The sequence below is a fragment of the Indicator indicator genome, chromosome 29, assembly GCF_027791375.1.
Source record: "Indicator indicator isolate 239-I01 chromosome 29, UM_Iind_1.1, whole genome shotgun sequence".
Taxonomy (NCBI): Eukaryota; Metazoa; Chordata; class Aves; order Piciformes; family Indicatoridae; genus Indicator; species Indicator indicator.
The window spans coordinates 5,999,290-6,017,285 of NC_072038.1; the positions used below are offsets into that span (position 1 = coordinate 5,999,290).

Sequence of the window (17,996 nt, forward strand, 5' to 3'; positions counted from 1 at the left end):
ATCATTTGGTGATCAATTAAAAGCACTCATCTGCAGCAGCTTAGCATCAATTTATGTGAGTGAAACAGAACTGAATTTCTGATTTGTGTTAACTAATCCCTGTCTGTAGCAGAAAACATCTGCAGCAATTCAATAAAAAAAGTTCAAGTAATCCCAGTAGTCAAACCACAGCTGTAGTGCCCATGCTAAGGAGAATCCATTCCTCTCAACAGAGGGTATGGCACTCATCATGCCCTATTAATTTAGGGCAAACTTTCTACACCACATTAGTAACTGAAGAGACTAAATTAAACAGGTAGCATGAGGAATCACATCAAGATCTGATCCAAAAGATCGTTTGTATCCTTTAAACTGAAGAATTTTTTATAATAATTAAAAAAAAAAAAAATAAAGAGCCCACTCTGGAACTCTTCTTTGTAGCCTGTCCCCTTAGGACACACAGTCAAATGAGTTCCAGAAAACACCAAATTTAGGATGGTCTTCAGGCATCATTTGCAACATTTACAGAGAAAAGAAGATGTGAAAACAAAGTTTTAATACAGCTGGGAAATTCTGACTGAACGTGAGGTTCCAAGAGATGTTATCTTGCCTTTTCCTCTCCTCTTCTGCAGGGCTTCTCTCACTCCATTTGACCTCATGTTCCATCCCCAGAGGAATTACACCAAGACTGGATCCCCAATGCCACGGTCTGGGTTGCAGGTGAAGGAGATGGTGATGGCATAGCGAGTGCCCCAGTGAACCTTTTCCACCCGATGAAGGTTCTCCGACCCAGAGGTGAAAAAGGAAACTCGGCCTGTAAAGACAGAAATATTTAATCAGTGACATGGAGCTTGCCACTCAGCTATCAGCTCTCTGCACAATTTTGCTGTTGTCTCAGTCCAGCTGTTCCCTGGCTACCTGAGAGCCCAGAGGTCAAAGACAACTGTTACAAGCTTACGCTGCGCTCTGACAGCTTTCTGTACTGTATAAAACCTACGTTAATCCATTGTGCTACAAAGCTGGAGATGTAATTCCACCATATCTCATAGTTTATAAAAGGCAGGAGGAAGCCAAAAGCATCTGAAGCCAGTTCTTAGTTGCCTCAATCTGAAGGGGGGGGGGAAAAAAAAAAAAAAGGCAACTCTAGTGATTGTCAAAGTAAATTGATTTCCTCCCTGCTCCCCTTCTAGTCCAGGCTCTAAATTTAGACCAAAGAAGGAGGAAGTGCTACAAAAGTGGCAAAAAGTCTTCACTGGAGAGGAAAAAAAAAAGCTTAGCAGGTTTACAAGCAGCTGTGGCAGCTTATCAGCACTGTACCAAGTATCTGTGCTTTTTGTGCACAGTCTGGCCTGGCCACTCGCTGTTCAGCCAGGTTAGAAGGTTATCTAACCAGTCACATACAGATTAATTTTCACTAGAAAGAGCCACTCCATCAATACAATGGCTTGGAATTTTTTTTTACAGATGCAAGCGCTTACTCCTGTGCTTCATCCTGCCCAAGCTTTCACCACCACCCTGCCTTGGGGTTCTCCAGGCTTTAAGTGGCATCAAGGTGAAATGCAGTTACTTTCATACTGACAGCTGAGGTGCATTAGCATCCCACATGATGGAACAGCAGAGTGGAGCCCTCTGCATTTTCATGGTATTAAACTGCTCTAAGACCATAAAAGTTTGATGTTCAGCAAGTAACTCAGAACTGAAACAACTCTGTAGGACTGCTCAAGATCTCCTGAGAAAGCTACCAACACTCAGACCACAGCTCTTTTATCCCAAGAGCATTCTTATCCACTGCTCAAATTGAAGTTTATTAACAAGCTTGTCAGAGGCAACTCATATTGACAATCTTAACTTTGCCTGGGAGTCATTCACACTAGGGCAAAATGAAACACTTAAATACCTACTTTAAGTTTGCACAACAAGAAGATGAACTATTCCAACAATGACACAATTTCCACTGCAGAAATGGCATCAGGCACATTGCTGGTTTTCTCTTCCAAAAGTGATCCAAAAGGTGCAGAAGTTGCTCTGCTTACATACTCCTGAGCAGCACACATGGGAGACAGGAAGAAAACCAGGCTGGCCTGATGGAGCTCAGTTCACCCACTCATCTCTGGAGTCGTCTTGAGTAGCCTGTGCTCCTTGCACCTTCAGTTGCAGTTCACATTTAATCTTTTGTAGTTCACATAGACTTTCATAATGGCCAAGCATAAGTCCTAATCATACTCTCCCCTGCCTGAGGCTGCACATCAATAATTGATAAAGCTATATAGATAAATATAAAGAATAGATTCCTTTGTATGCACATTTACACCCTGGTGTCCTGCTTTTCTGGATGAAATACTCAATGGAGGCATTGTACTCCTGCCCTGTGAGTGTTGTAATGAACAGCTGCCTTCAAGGATTTCGTACAAAGTCCCTGTGCAATGAATTATTTTTGATTTGAAATCTTATCTCAGCATTGTTCAAGCACTTGATTATCGATTCCTCACCCACAGCTTTGCCTTAAACTGATTTTCAAGCGGGCTTTGTTTGATCTCTTATTCAAAACAGCAGTAATCCAGAGTTAGACAAGCTTCAGTGTATTGTTGAAGCCAGCTATACTGGATTTTTTTTGGCTGTACAAAATGTCTTTTAATTTCTTTCTTTAATAAATCTGTCTTCATATATACGGTGTCTTCTAACTCCTTGTGCATCTGGTCCCATAGCTGTCAGCTGGGGTCTCCAAGGCACTAAACCAGCCTACAATTAGCTTTCAAAGATCCTTTTAAGACTTCTTTCCTTTGCAAAATTTTGAAGTAAAACACTGTCACACATACCACACTATTTGTATTAGTATTTAAAAAAGGGTAAAGAACCCCAAAGTTCCAAACTACGGATCATGTTAGCAAGTTAGTAGGATCATATGCACTATGGGTCAGGTTTTAGTTGTGAGGTTGCATTTTGAGCGTTTAAAGTGCGTTTTGTTACACTCTGCCACAATTAAGTAGCTGTCATGGGATCTCTCTCATGGTGAATGGTGAGGAAGACATGCAAAGGGTAGGCCCTCTAAGCTCTCCAGGCTATGAAACATTGGTAGAGGAATGCTGAGCCTTGTAAGAGACTGGTGTACTACAAATGGCAAAAGACAATGCAGCTCTTCATTGATGAGAGTAGGTACGTAGCTACAATTCTCTGATGGAACGTTTTTGAGCCACAAATGCCCAGAAGAAGGTGTAAAAATTTCAAATCCCATTTTCTTTGTCCTTTTCTTTCATTATTTATCAATTGCCTCAAATCAGTCTTTTCATTTTCCTCTCCCCTCCTCTGACCTGCCTACACAGATTTCTTTCCAACATGCTTTTCTGCTCCACTAAAGAAATCTTCATTACCCCCTCCTGGCATATAATTTCAGTTTGATTTAAGAACACTTACTGTTAGAAGTGTAAGCTTTATTGAGTTCACTACCTACTACTCACCACAGTTTTATAGTCTATTATCTAACCAAAAAAACAAAAAAAAAAGAGAAAGTGTTTAACCCTTTGTCCTTAAGGGATGGATTTTTGGAGAGGAAGAAGGAGCAACAGAATCACCTTCTGTTTTGAGGTCCATGCTTTTAAGCTTTAAAGAAGTGGCCAGGTATGTCTCAGGCACATGTACTGTGCTGCCCCATGTCCCCTGTGCTCAGTTTGAGTGAGGGCATGGAACAGATGGCCTCCACCAGTCCCTTCCAGCTTCAGCTGTTCTGATTACACATGGAACAGGCCATTCACATTAATACCAACTGCAGCAATCACTTTGTTTGCAGCATGTCTGTTTTGCCACTGGATTCCAAGCCTCTCAAGCTCTCATCCTTCCTGTGACAGAATGCCTTCTGCTTCTGGGCATCATCCTTCTGTCTCTTCTAGTTGAATTCACTGACTATTTCCTTGTAAGCTCCTTGGGTCATAAGAACTTCAAGGAGAAACTGCAAATTATGTGTTGGATTGTCTCAAGCAACATTCAGTCATGCAACCAAGGGAGTAACCATGCCCTTACTCTCCTCCTTGGTCTGCTTAAACTGTGGCTAGATACTGTAAAAGGGCAGGGGCTACCTCTGCCTGGAGCCAGTGACAGAGAAGGGATGCAGAGCAGGGCTGGGGAATGTAGGAGGTCTCACCTCCATCTGATTGCTGACTGGGGACACTGCAAAGACTGAGCTACTGCTCAGAAGGAAATGAAGCAACTCATACACATCTGATTAAAGGGAAGCAGGAACAGCTTACTTGCCACTACAGAGCTATTCAACATCTTTCATCTTATGCAGTGACAACTTTGACTATCTGTTTAACATCTATCAGCTATAAATGTTACTAGGGCAAGAGGATAAAACTGCAACTCATCTGCTTGAACGACACCAAGACAGAAGCACCGCTGGGGAAATTGCACAAACACAATTGTGCTCTCATCCCTGTCATCTGCTTAGGATTCATTGCTAATTCATTCTCATGTAAAGCACCCAGGAAAAACACACCATATCATTAGGCAAATAACCTGTAATCTGTAATCACACAGTAAAACATTTAACAGATATTTATTCAATTACTTACAAATAAATGCTGAATTGAGAGAACTTTAAGCAAATCCCTACCTAGACCCCACAAAAGTGACAGGGAATGCCAGCAGCTGTGAGCATCCTGATCTGGGGTGGAGAGGGCACGAGCTTCTCTAAACAATTTAGCTACAAAGCATGCCAAGCACAGAAGCAGAAGGAAGCCTATGGCCTTAAAAACTAACCAACAAACAACCCCCCCCAGCCCCAAAACAAAACCACCAAAAAAAAAAAAAAAAAGACACAAAACCAACCAACCAAAAAACCTACCAAAAAAAAACCCCAACAAAATCTGTAATGGGTATTTAACAAAGCCTAGTTACAAACTTGTCCAAGATTTATTAACTAGACAGAGAAGTTACTTGCAGTTATAAAGAAACCCCCTGTCTCTCTCAGAGAGTTTGTACCCTCCCCCTCCATGTTCCCTTGGAATCTTCTCCTTTCTCTGGGCTGAACAACCCCAGCTCCCTCAGCCTATCCTCATAGCAGAGGTGCTCCAGCCCATGGATCATCTTTGTGGCCCTTCTCTGGACTCACTCCAACAGCTCTGTGTCCTTACGCTGGGGACACCAGGACTGGACGCAATTTTATCATTAAAAAAGGAATTCCTTGATGTCTGCCATTTATTCTTAATCCTACTGTATCTACTGAAGATCACTAAAGCCAGCCTCAGGCCAGCAAAAGAAAGGTAATGTTGAAAGGTCCATGGGTTTCATTCTGAAGAATCTCATTCTAACTGTTGTTTTATTTCATTTAGTGCCTTCAACAGAGCTACCCCGGTACAAGAGGTGAAAACATAATGCTAACATTTCAGTTTTGGAACCAGAATTAATACAGCCACATAAAAGCAACAGATACTACTTTAGAACTGCTTCTTTGTCCAATAAAAACACCCCCATTTTCCTTTCAGAGTAGAATTTCACTTGGCACCAAGGACTCTCTTATGGTACAGTGAGTTTCTTGCAACAGCCAGAGGTCCTGACTTAAGTCAAACACACACATATATACTTCTGCAGGCCATCAGGGCACAGATGTGTTCCTTAATGCCACATTTGGTTATGAATTAGCCAAAGGTCTTTACATGTGAGCTGGCATCACAGTGCTGACTCGCTCACATCCATTAAAAAAAGAGCAAAATCTCAAGATTCTCTAGATTAACAAGATAATTCCTTCTAAAAGCTAGATGTGCTTGTTAACAATTGACTAGGCAATATCACAGCCCATGCTAAGAGCTCTGTTGAGAGCCTTGCACTCAAATGTGAGAACTGGGACTTGCAGAGCTCTTACACAATCCACCAGTGACAGATACTTAGAGAAGTGATAAGTGCTTTAAAATTAGGCTCCACTTCTAACAAAGAGCTTCCTCTATCTGGCTAAGACTGATCCTTCAACTAAGTGCTGTGAAAACATTTGGAGCAGCAATGGGACTCACTCAGGCAGTGCTCCCAAACAAAGGAAATCCCAATGTTTTGTTTTTAATTGTCTTTTTCTTTATTTCCAATTACTGCTTTTCTGTTCTGCTGCAGCAGTAACAATGCATTTTCTGTTCCCCTCTGTAAAGCCTTACACTAACCAATTAATTGCTCCCAGGAAAAGGGACCTTCTCATTTTGGCATACAGTACCAGGTTCCCAAAATGCAGGCTAACTTGAAGACAACAAGGAGTGCCAGGTTTGAGAACTGAAATGGCATCAGGAATACAGAGAAGGTCGATTAGCTGTCAGGCACTAAACCAAACCAGAGATTATGACAGCCATATCTAAAAATGCCTGCATCTCCTAAAGGAGAAGCACAAAATCTTATCAACACTGGTTTTAAAAGTCGGGTTGGAGTGACAACAGAAACACAAAGGATCAAAAGAAGTATAAAGTAAGCAAAAGTCTAAACACAAAGAGAGAAGGAGAGAAAGAGGGAAGAAACAAAAACCAAAAATCACTGCACAGGAACGTTCTGAACATGAAAAATACATCAACTTGCACCAGCAACAGAAAACACCCTGGGGTCATTCCCTCCTTTCCATTCTCTCAAGGGCTGAGTTTTATCAGCAAGAGGAAATCTCAAGTGCAATTGCCTTCACATTGTGCTTCACCTCTAAAGAGCTTCCCCTTTGCTCACATGATTTTAGTCATTCTTTCGATTGCACCCTAGGTAGTAACACCATTATGGGACCCCTGACAAGTTTCTGTAGACAGCAGAGTGAGTTAGAAAAGCATAACTGGCACTGGACTTGAATTTTGTGTTGTGTACATGCAGCACATAAGATCTTTCCAAAAAATTCCAGTCCCTGCAAGCTTCACCTTGCTTTAAGAGATGTTTCACCAGTTCTATGGCTCAGGTACTGTCAGTACAACCACCTGTGAAAGGGAATGGCCAAAACCAGGAGGTGTCAAAAAATAATTTAAAAAAATAAAACCTTTCTGTACTTCATCTATTCCCTCTTCCTCCCCCAAAAAGGCAAAAAGAGTGAACACCTTGCAGCAGAGCCTGAAAATTAACCAGATGAGGCTGAATGGAAGCAATTTCACAGTTGCAGACTTCCTGAAATTAAATCAGGGGCACGTTGCATGAAGCAACCAGACTGAGTGCCTTGGTACTGTGCAAGGAGACAGCTCTCCTCCCAGCCAGCTAGAATTCACCTATGATTTCTACAGCTATTAAAGCATGCTAATCTTCAAATTGCATCTGAAAACAAAATAATGTGTGACAGCACTCTGCAAAAGATAATGCTTTCAGTTTAGGGTTTATTTCCAGCCACAAACCCCCAAGTAACCAAACATAATTCTTGATACCAAACCCAGAATGCAGATAGTCTCAGCATTTATCTCAAGCAGCATTACTGCTGGGGAGTGGACTGGTATGATCCAGATGTCAAACAAACCCCACACCCATCCCCATGTGCAGGCAGCAATAGACAGAAGTCAGTTCTGCTTGGCTAATAATGCCTGTCAGCAGACACTTTCTGAGACTCTATTTAAATTAGTAAATTTCCATCTTTTCTCTTGGAATAAGAAAAGAAAAAAAGAAGAAAAAGACAGAGCACAGTAGGAATATAAGGTTGGCCTAGATAATTTTTTTCCAGCAGAAGTGTGATGGTCTTGCATTATAAAAGGTTACACTGCTGTAAGTTCAGCTCTCACTTGCTAGATAGAGGAGTTGAGGTTGAGCTCTCTCTTCCTACGCATCCTGCCCCAAAGTAATTCTAGTTCCAAACTATCTACTTGTTAGAAAAACCTTAAAACATCCTTAAAGGGAAGGCTTTTTTTTTTTTTTTTTAAGGTATAACTGACAGTACTCAGAATGCTCATCCCTGTCAGAGCTACTGGAAGATCACATATTTACTGAACTTACAACAAAGTTCACATGGTTCACCATGTTACTACAGGTAAGCAGAGCTTTGGTAGTCAATCATATTCATACCCAGCCCACAGCAATTACAGGTATTCTGTTCAAGCCCCACCTTGAACAGCAAAGCAATTTCAGGCCAGTCAGTCTAAAATCAATTGCTTTATTTTGGATTTGCTGTAGTCAGTTATCTTTGCTCCTAAGGCATATAAGCTGTCATAACACAGAATATCTTTGATTGCCCAACCTTCAACCCAGCACTGCAAGGTCACCACTAAACCATATCCCTAAGCACCAGGTAGACACTGTTCAGATACCTCCAGGGATGGTGACTCCACCACTGCCTTGGGCAGCCTGTTCCAGTATTTAGAAACCCTTTTAATGAAGAAATATTTCCTAACACCCAGACTAAACCTCCCCTGGTACAGGTTGCATCCATTTACTCTAGTACTGTTTGCCACCAGGGAGAAGAGGCTGGAACCCTCCTTGCTCCAACCTGCTTTCAGAGAGTTGTAGAGAGCAATGAAGCCTTCCCTCATCCTTCTTTTCTCCAGACTGAACAACCTCAGCTCCCTGAGCCACTCCTCAAAGGACCTGTACTCTAGGCCCTTCACAAGCCTCACTGCTGTTCTCTGGGCATGCTGCAGCACCTCAACATCCTTCCTATAGTGAGGGGCCAAGAAATTAACACAATACTTGAGGTGTGACCTCACCAGTGCTGGGTACAGGACAACAATCACCTCCAGTTCTAAGCCCCACAGCTTTCAAGAAGTCCCTTTGTGAGGCTAAAGTCCACATTATTGCAAACTGTGGCCATGCTTTAGCCTTCTTCAATCTCTATTCATGTCATCAATCTGAAGGGAAAATGCTACATCATTCCACAGTTACTGCTGACACAAAATCCCACTACATCAGCCAGTCCACCTAGTTAATAACTGGCACAGTCTGACCTGCCTCAACACAGGCAAGCCACGACTCTTACCTGCTCGGGGCTCTATCGTCCTGTTGGAACCTGCGTCCATGAAGACAAAACGGCCACCACCAAAGTCTTTGCTGTAGTCTGAGAGGTAGAGCAGTGAAGTATAGTCAAAAGAGCCATAAGTGACCTAGGAGTAAGACAACATTACCAAAATTTACCAAATTCTACTCCAGCCTCAGCAGAGCACAAGTGATTAAGCAGATGGATCTGATGGGGTTGCTGAATTTTCCAGTTTTCACATAGTTAATAAAAGGTCTCAAAGCTGAGAACATTCTTTTCTAGAAATCACCTATGTTTATTAGTCTATTTGATTATGCTTACACACACACTACATACAAGAGTAGCATTTTATGTACATTATTTCTATTCTTACAGTTTCTATCACTGAAGAAGTGCTCCTGTTGACTTCTATCATCCTAGGCCTACTAAACAGCTGGCAAAACCCAACACAGTGTCAAAGTTACACCTCTGCATTGTACCAAAAATACAGAAGGGATCACATCTATTTATACTATTTCAAGATAAAATTTCACTACAAGGTTAATGAAACCAAAGAACAGGCTTTGGTTGATGAATTTCACCCATTATCTAAGCATGGTTAGAGGTTTATGGAAACCTCTCCTACTCTTTCACTCAGACCTTCCAAATAAACACACATTTGTTACAGGAACTTCTACTCTTTTCCATACAGGTTTTGTTTAAAAACCTTCAAAAGTGACTTCCAAAGTCTCTGCTTCTTCTCAGCCTACAGATCCAACACTCCATTTTAAAGTACAACAAGGTGCTTTTCCTTCCTTTTAAAGCACTACTTTTGCTCAATATGTATGTTGAAGATGTATTAATGGTCAGAGCAAAGCTATCTAAATATTTAACACCAAGTTTAGCTGATTCTGAAAACATTTCCTTTTTATATCCACATGTCACCAACAATTAAAAATATACTTAAAAGCAATGGCTGTATTCTCCACTTTCTTTACCATATATCACAACTCAATCAAGCTCTTCAGTACACTGTCAACCAGTGAAATGTGCAGCACAGCAGCACTTTGTAAATAACACAGCATTTGCAGAGTGTTTTGAGTGACCTGGTGACTGTCAGAGGTAGGTGCTACTTCCCAACTTAGAAGTTTTCTAAATATTTTCAATTTTAAGTCCCATTCATTAGTGCTAGTTCAATTTTGGCTCCAGAGCAGCTGTACATGTTATTCTGGAAGGGCAATGACTAAAAAGAGAACATAGCAGCAGATGGAACAGGAAGGCATTTTCCTTCTTACTAATTTTATTATTTTGACCATAAGGGCTTAAAGGAAAAAAAGCCAAATCTGGTGGTATACTGTATTAGCCTACCCAGACTACAAGAATTAGAGAAATGTTTTGGTGATCCCCTTCTCCCCATATTTACCCCAAACCTTAGTAGCAATACAAGGCAATAGATGGGAATTAATAAGTATCTGGCACTGCAGCACCTCAAAACAGGCTTCTACAGCCCTCCTCATGCAATGAGCCTTGCAAAGCTGTTTTCACCTTCATTGATTTGATGATAAAACTTCCAGTCAGTTTAAGGAAGTCTTCTGGCCAGAGAAGGCATTACCATATGGAAGAAGTTCAACTCAAACTGCAAGTTTAATGTATTTCAATTATTTTTATGAACTCTTCAGTGGTGCAGCAATCTTTGCTCCATCATTGCACTTCCTCTTCTCTCCAAGGCAGCTTTACTAATTCTGAATTTTTAAGAGCTGACTACAAACCATTTTAAGCCTAACCAAACAAATTTGATTTCTGTGGATGACTAATTTGGGGAACCAAGTATGCAATGAAAAATGGCTTTTCTGTTCTTGCTGTTGTTCATTACAACTCTCAAAAGGCAGCTAGACCTGAGAAATGCAACACCATGGAAAGGAGGCACTAAATTACACTCAGTTATTTAAAATGCTAGAAGGCCCCCATGCCTATCAAATATATTTATTACCCTGGTAATGATTTCCAACATCAGAAAGGCTAAAAACTGAACCAGAAGTTCGAATTATGTCAGGAAAGCTGTCACTGAAAGCAGGTACACTGCAGTAAATCAAATTTCTGTAGCTCCTTATGAACAATTCAGTATAAAAATGCAGGCATTTCCATCCAGCCTGACACTTCATATAGCTCATGTGCTCTTTTCTGGGTACCTTTTACCCAAGCAAGGCAAACACAGCCAATATTTAATGGCAGATGCTCATCATGACATTCATGTGGTACTTTTTTTAAAAAAGTTGTTATTATAATGAAACAATAAAGCTGTCATTCTATGATTCTATAAACACCATTGTCAGAATTAGCCAGTCACGTTTTGCAGTGTGGCACTCTCGGGTTTCTGAGGGACACATTTAGATGCAACTGCACAGTTGCAAGAATATGCAACAGGCCTCCAGTTACTGTGAAAGATATGCAGGACAGCATCTTCTGCTTTCCACTGCAGAAGACAATGCAAATATGTCCACATTCCAATCAGCCTAAGTCTTGACTGACACCTTGTACAAATAAGGGTCAAAACTGCTCTTCTCTGTAAGCCTTATTGCAGATACTCACAAAACAGCCTGGATAGCTACTCCCAGTGTTCTATATATTGGTATATCTACTTGGTAGACAATGCAAGACTCCATATAGCATGTCTCTGAATTACAAAGGGCTGCAGGTGAGCTGAGGTAGCAGGTTTGAGCTTATACAAGAATAAACTCCTTCAGATTTCATAGACAGTGCTATCCTCAAGCAAAAATAAAATATTTTGACTCATTTCAATGTCTAACATCATTAGGAGAAGAAAAATAAAAGTACATTAGAACAGACAGCAGCTGCTGTTGTAGCCTCAACAGCCAGAGGAGAAAGGGCTGCTGTGACTTGAAGGTTTGCCTCGTTCAGTTTAGATAACGAAGGGCTTAAAAGGGAAACAATTTACACATGGGGATAGGAGAAAGGGAAAAAATAGCTATAAAGTGATCATGAACAAGTGTAGGCTAAAAAATACATCAAGAAAATGTGCAGTGATGTCCTGGAACAGCTCTGATAAAAGAAATTCCAGGAAAACAAACCAAAACAATCTTACAGCTGAACTTGACAATTCTGTGAAGGATAACAGGATCCTCATCCAGGCAGGGGGCTGCAGAGATCTTCAAGTCTCACATCACTTCTACTAGAGAACATTCTAAGACTGTGCTGCTGTTGGAGCTGAGTGTTCAACAGCAATTCCATTATAAATCAGACATTTTGAAAGGCTCAGTTCCAAACAAATTCCATCCAAGATGAAACTCCACATCTTAAGCCAATACTCTTTTTATTTGATTTAGATGCTTATAAATTCAACAAGAGTAAATGAGTCATTTAGGCTTTCCATTCCTATGTAACTAAAAACCAAATAAATATTAGGGAAAAAAAACTCACAAAGTCTCATACAGACACAACAGAACTGTGCTACTCCACTATGCAGATAAATTCTTCCAAACCAGGGATGCTCAGATTGAGAATCGTAAGTGAAATAGACTCAGCAATGTAGAGAAAAGGCAAGAGGGGAATTTCTGTGCTCCAAGAAGCCTACATATTTGAACCAACAGTGCCAGACTTGAAAATAAAAAATGTCAGATTCATTTTTCAAAGGCTTAATTTTACCATTCTTTTGGAAAGAGACAGGGAAAAAAATCCTTAGTTCTCCTAGGAGCAACCTTCACTGTTTAATTATTATGCAGAAATACATACAATGATTTGTTTTGTTCCAAGGGGAAAGCATAAATAATGGTACAACAAAAAAGCATCCAACAAACTGGCAAAATAATTGACAAGCTGAGTTTTCTTGATCTTAGTTCACCTCCCTAGTATTCACACTTCTTTTGGAGGCCACATAAGAATACTGCTCTTATCTGCAAGTATTTCCTACCTCTAACCAACATCAATGCCTTTATTTGCCTTTTTTTTTTCCCCCCCTCTTGCTTTCAACTGCAGTCTGGAAATGGTAAGTGGGACTTAGTTTGCTGGAGAAATTAAAATACAAGGCAGGCTGACAGCACTGAAAACACCCTCTGAAGCTGCATAACTTGCCTGTCCTATTCATCCTTCTCTGAAATGTTTTCTGACCTACTGACCTTCTATTTAAATTCAGTCTCCTGCAGAGTCTGACCAGCTATAAATACTCTGCTCTTCTTTATTTCTGTCTGAACACATAATAAAGATACAAATATACATAGTGTACACCTATAGTAGGCTGAGATTATAAGCACATACTGTAGCATTTTCTGTAAGCCAGGATCTGGCAAACATACATGAACATTACATCCACAGACAGCTCTGTTCCAATGGCACTTAAGGGGAAAGCAATACCAGACCTTTTGACACACAAACAGAAGTCAAAGAGGAGAGAGGAATTATAGGCTTGTTTATGCAGCGAGGAAAGGATTAAAATTAATCCTTTTGATGTCAATTCAAGTGAATGACTTGCCAGAAATGAAGGCAGCAATAATACATGATGCAATTTGGACTTTCATGATGGACATGAACCCAGAAAGCACTTACAAGAAGCTTGCTCTAGGTCTCTATCCACAGCACCCACAAACCCCCTTCACTATGGCTGGAGGCCAGAGAAGTTCTGTTCCCTTGTGCTCCCCCCAAAAAATGAAAGGGAATTGATACACAAGGCTACCAGCTTAACATGCAATATTGCTGTGACAACAGCACAGAATGGTCCAACTTTGGCATATTCCCATACAATCCTTACCTGCAAGAATGAAAATAACCACATTAAAATATGTTTGATCTAAGCTGGCACACAATTTTAAGGTGCAGACAAAAAGCACTTCACAAGTCTCAGTGCTTCAGCTTTCCTGACACAGACAACTTACTGCAGAAGTCAGCTGCTACACAGGTGAAAAACACTCAACAGGACAAGCTAGGATTTTAACTTCCAGTGTCATCTTAAACAATAATTGTCTCAGAAAATACCCTGAGATTCAGCATGAGTTGCATTTGTGTATTTTACAGCAGGTCTGCTACTGGGGGGTGGGAAGGCAGGGAAATTCTGCATGAACAAGGTGTTTGGTAACTGTCCCCACTGGGATAATTCTCTTTTTTACAGCTGTCATAAATCAGACTACCCAATTACTCAGTATAGAGACTATTAAGGTTTAGGTTATCCATACCAAGTTTAAGAGACCTCAAACTCTCATAAGGAGGAGATGGGTTTTGTTTTTTTAACTCTTCCACAAAGCAAAAGCAAATCAGTTGGAGTATCTGCTCCCTGAACAGACAGCCTGTGAGACAGTAAACAAAACGTGGACAGAACAGATGGATAAAAGCAGCAAAACATCTAGCCTGCTGTCCATCATCTACAGGCACTGTCAGGATGCCACAACAGAGAAGCAGCTTCTATGCAGGAAACAAATTCTCTTCATGGAAATAGATTTGATTGCAAGTGACAAAACAGCTTGTATATTATAGGAAAGATTTCATTAGAAATACTTAATTTTCAGGTTATCCAGCCACCTTATTCATTTACCAGTACAAAACACACATGCAGAAAAGAGTAGAGAGGCTAATGCTTGTCAAAGCTAATGATTGTGCAGACAAATCTCATTACAGTAATAAATGAGTCTTAAATACACTTCTGGGGGCTGAAATCTACTAAAAAATCTCTATTTTGGCTCTTGTGGCAGCCAAATTCAATTCTCTGAAAGTGTGGTAAGAAAAACCTAGGAGGAACCTATGAATTTATTTCACTTCACATAACCAGAATCACCACTTCATTGGTGTCCCTTGGAATGAGCACAACCTGTCATGGGATTGTTATGAACCCCACCATCACAATTCACTCTCTACAGCCTACTCTTAGCAGTCCTAGTCATAGGAGTCTGCACCTCAAAACTATTCCCTAACACCTCTGGTCCTATGTCCACTCCTACTCAATGCTTTTTAAGCAAGAAGCACCCAAGAGCTGGCTCCTCTTTGTTCCATCAGTGACTGTAAACTCCACCCTGCACCAGCTGTCTTCTTTCAAACAGAGGCTCTGTCAGGTATCGTCACTGTCACCACGTTGTCCAAAATTTAAACTGTTTCTGCCTACATGACAAGAAAGGGCACAGAAGCTTCACACTAATGTTGTGAGCAATAACAGACATTACACTGCCCTCAGACTGACTTCTTCAAGGAGGTATTTTCAAGGCAAGGAGCATTTGTCATTTGCATACAAAAAGAACATTTGATTTTTCATCTTAGCTATTTCAGGTCATAAACTTCAAGGTACAATGCCCACATACAGACTCTAGCACTGAGGTGTAAAATAGATTTTCATGGCATAAGCTTTATTTGGTTGCAGCTTGTGTGATCTGTGACTCTAGAGTGCCTCTGACTTTTAAATCCTGGAGACATGAAATGTGGGTGTTCTGAGGTGCTGGGTGGGTTTTTGGTTTGTGGGTAGGGTTTTTTTTTGGTCCAGCTAGAAATGCAAAGTATTAAGGCATAAGCCTACAGATAGAAGACTAAGCAGTTAGAAAAGTCACACCACTTCCATTCTCATACCAACAAAACATCAAATTACTGAAGGAAGGTGCCATATCCCCATGGAAGAACATGTTAGTTATATGTGAATGGAGGCTTTTTTATCATACATAAATGTTAAGCATTTATCAGTACTGAAGGGGGCCTAGAGGAAGGATGGAGAGAGACTGTTTACAAAGGGATAGGATGAGGGGCAATGGTTTTAAACGAGAGAAGAGTAGATTTGGATTGGATGTTAGGAACACGTTCTGTACCATGAGGGTAGTGAACACTGGAACGGGTTGCTCAGGGAGGTAGTTGAGGCCCTGACCCTGGAGATATGCAAGGTGAGGTTAGACAGGGTTCTGGGCAACCTGATCTAGTTGAGGATGGCCCTGCTTACCCCCTCCGCAGAGGGGGTTGGACTAGCTGACCTTTGGAGGTCCTTTCCAACACAGATCATTCTATGACCAAGAGGCTCAGATCAACTACCAACACTGAACAACTGACAACTTCAACACAGCTCCTGCTAGACCTGGCTTGAAGAGTGATACCCAAACTGGAAATGTAGATTTGATTAAACACTTTGTAGGTGCAGGTAGGTTTAATCAAGGTTTCTGACAGCAGAGCTTCCCGAGTAGTTAATCACACCATTTATTAATTCTAATAGAACTAAAGCAGAAAAAAAAAGAAAATTAAAAGGAATTGTACTGGCCTATGTTCCTAAAACTCACTTACCCTTCCATTAGGTTAATTTCTCAAAGGATTTTTACAAGCACCAGTTTTCAAACATATTTGACTGATTGTTTAAATTAAAAAATGACTTCAAAGTGATCTAATGATAACAGGAAACATTTGAATCCCATCTCAGCCTGCTCCTTACCTTGTCAACATGTGGGTGCCAGTATTCATCATGTGTTGTCTTGGCTTCTGTGTTGTTTATTCTTGAGAAGAATGTTGGCTCAGTCAGGTACATGGATGCAGAGTTGATCCCAAATGCCTGAGCAATCTTCTGTTGAATTCTCTGTCTCACATCACTGTAAAGAAGACAGCACAACATGCTAAGTGCCACATCTCTCTCCTGCTTCTTCTGTGTTCTCCTGCAATCACTGTTACTGCTTCTTCAAAGCTAAAGTTCTTCCTTAGCTAATAAATTATGGGGAACAGATCCCCACACTTTCTCTTATTTTGCCTTAAATAAGGGAGATCTGCATCAAAACACAACACACCCCTAGTGTTTTAGGTTGCAGTTTGTGGTTTTGCTAGGGGGATTTTGGTTGCTTTGGGTTTTTCTGGTTTTATTTTGTTGTTTGTTTGTTTGTTTTTTTATTCTCAGAATATCAAGAAAAAGAAAGAACTGAAACAATTTACATTTGTGTGTGTGTAAACAGTCTGTTTTCCAGAACAAAATCCAAGCATAGCTTACTGTTTATTAACTACTGACAAGATTTATGTATTTTAATATGTATTTTTCATCCAAAGTAGACAACCCAAAAGTTGTATTTTCATAAAGGGTTGCCTCTGAATCACTAATTTTAAACTAACTGAGGAAGTCTCAGGAGCCATGCAACTCAGTTCTTGATCATCCTATGTATTAGTATCCTAACCAGATTTTTCCTTTAAAAAAAAAAAAAAGGCAAAATAGCTTTCCCAGCTATTTTCAAAGATTGAACCCAACTACTTCTACCTTGTTTTTTCCTGTGTTTCTTAGGAGACAGGGAGAACAGAATTTTTAAGATTATGAAAACAGAGGATTAATAATCATAGACTGGCTGAGGTTGGAAGGGACCGTAGAGATCATCTACGCCAGGCTTCCGCCACAAGCAGAAACGCCTCTCAACTACACTCAGCTGCTCAAGGCCTCCTCCAACCTGGCCCTGAACAACCCCAGGAAGGAAGCAACCACAACATCCCTGGGCAGCCTGTTCCAGAGTCTCACCACTCTTGTAGTGAAGAACTCCTTTCTAGGATCCAGTCTAAACCTACTCTCCTTTAGCTTAAAACCATTCCCCCTTGTCCTATTGCTAAACACCTTTATGAAAAATCCCTCTTCAGCCTTCCTGTAGGACCCCTTCAGGTATGGGAAGGCAGCTCTGAGGTCTTGTCTAGGCTGAATAACCCCAGCTCCCTCAGCCTATCCCCAGAGCAGAGCTGCTCCAGCCCTTGGATCATCTTTGTGTCCCTTCTCCGGACTCGCTCCACAGTTGTGTCCTTTTTACAATAGGGACACCAGAACTGGACACAGTATTCGAGGTGGGGTCTCATAAGAGCAGAGTAAAGTGGCAGAACCCCTCTCTTGCCCTGCTGGCCACACTCTTCTTGATGTACCCTAGGGCACTATTTGCCTTCTGAGCACCCAGCCAGCTCATGGTGAGCTTCTCAATCAACACACCCAAGTCCCTTTCTTCAGAGCTGCTCTCGACTCGCTCTGCATCCAGCCTGGATCTGTGCTAGGGATTGGCACAACCCAGATGCAGCACCTTGCACTTTGACTTTCTGAACCTTGCATTACTATCCAGAACTGTTTATATAAGAGTATCCATCTCTCAGGACAGATTTCACTGCATACAGGGCTAGAACAGGGCCCTCTAGAACTGCCAGCCTTAGTTCAGTCAACAGCACTTTGAAAAAAGAA

The 17,996-nt window shown here is 41.0% G+C and overlaps 1 protein-coding gene across 1 annotated transcript in view; it reads right to left on the reverse strand.

Moving 5' to 3' along the window:
• Positions 1-624: 624 nt before the first annotated feature.
• The window catches only part of OGFOD3 (2-oxoglutarate and iron dependent oxygenase domain containing 3), a 34,325-nt gene continuing 16,953 nt past the window's right edge, over positions 625-17,996 (reverse strand). The window contains exons 7-9 of the mRNA XM_054393869.1: positions 16,245-16,398; positions 8,870-8,993; positions 625-793 (exon numbers count right to left, since the gene is read on the reverse strand). Coding sequence (XP_054249844.1) covers positions 657-793; positions 8,870-8,993; positions 16,245-16,398 — 415 coding nt within the window. The 3' untranslated portion in view covers positions 625-656. The remainder of the gene's footprint in view (positions 794-8,869; positions 8,994-16,244; positions 16,399-17,996) is intronic.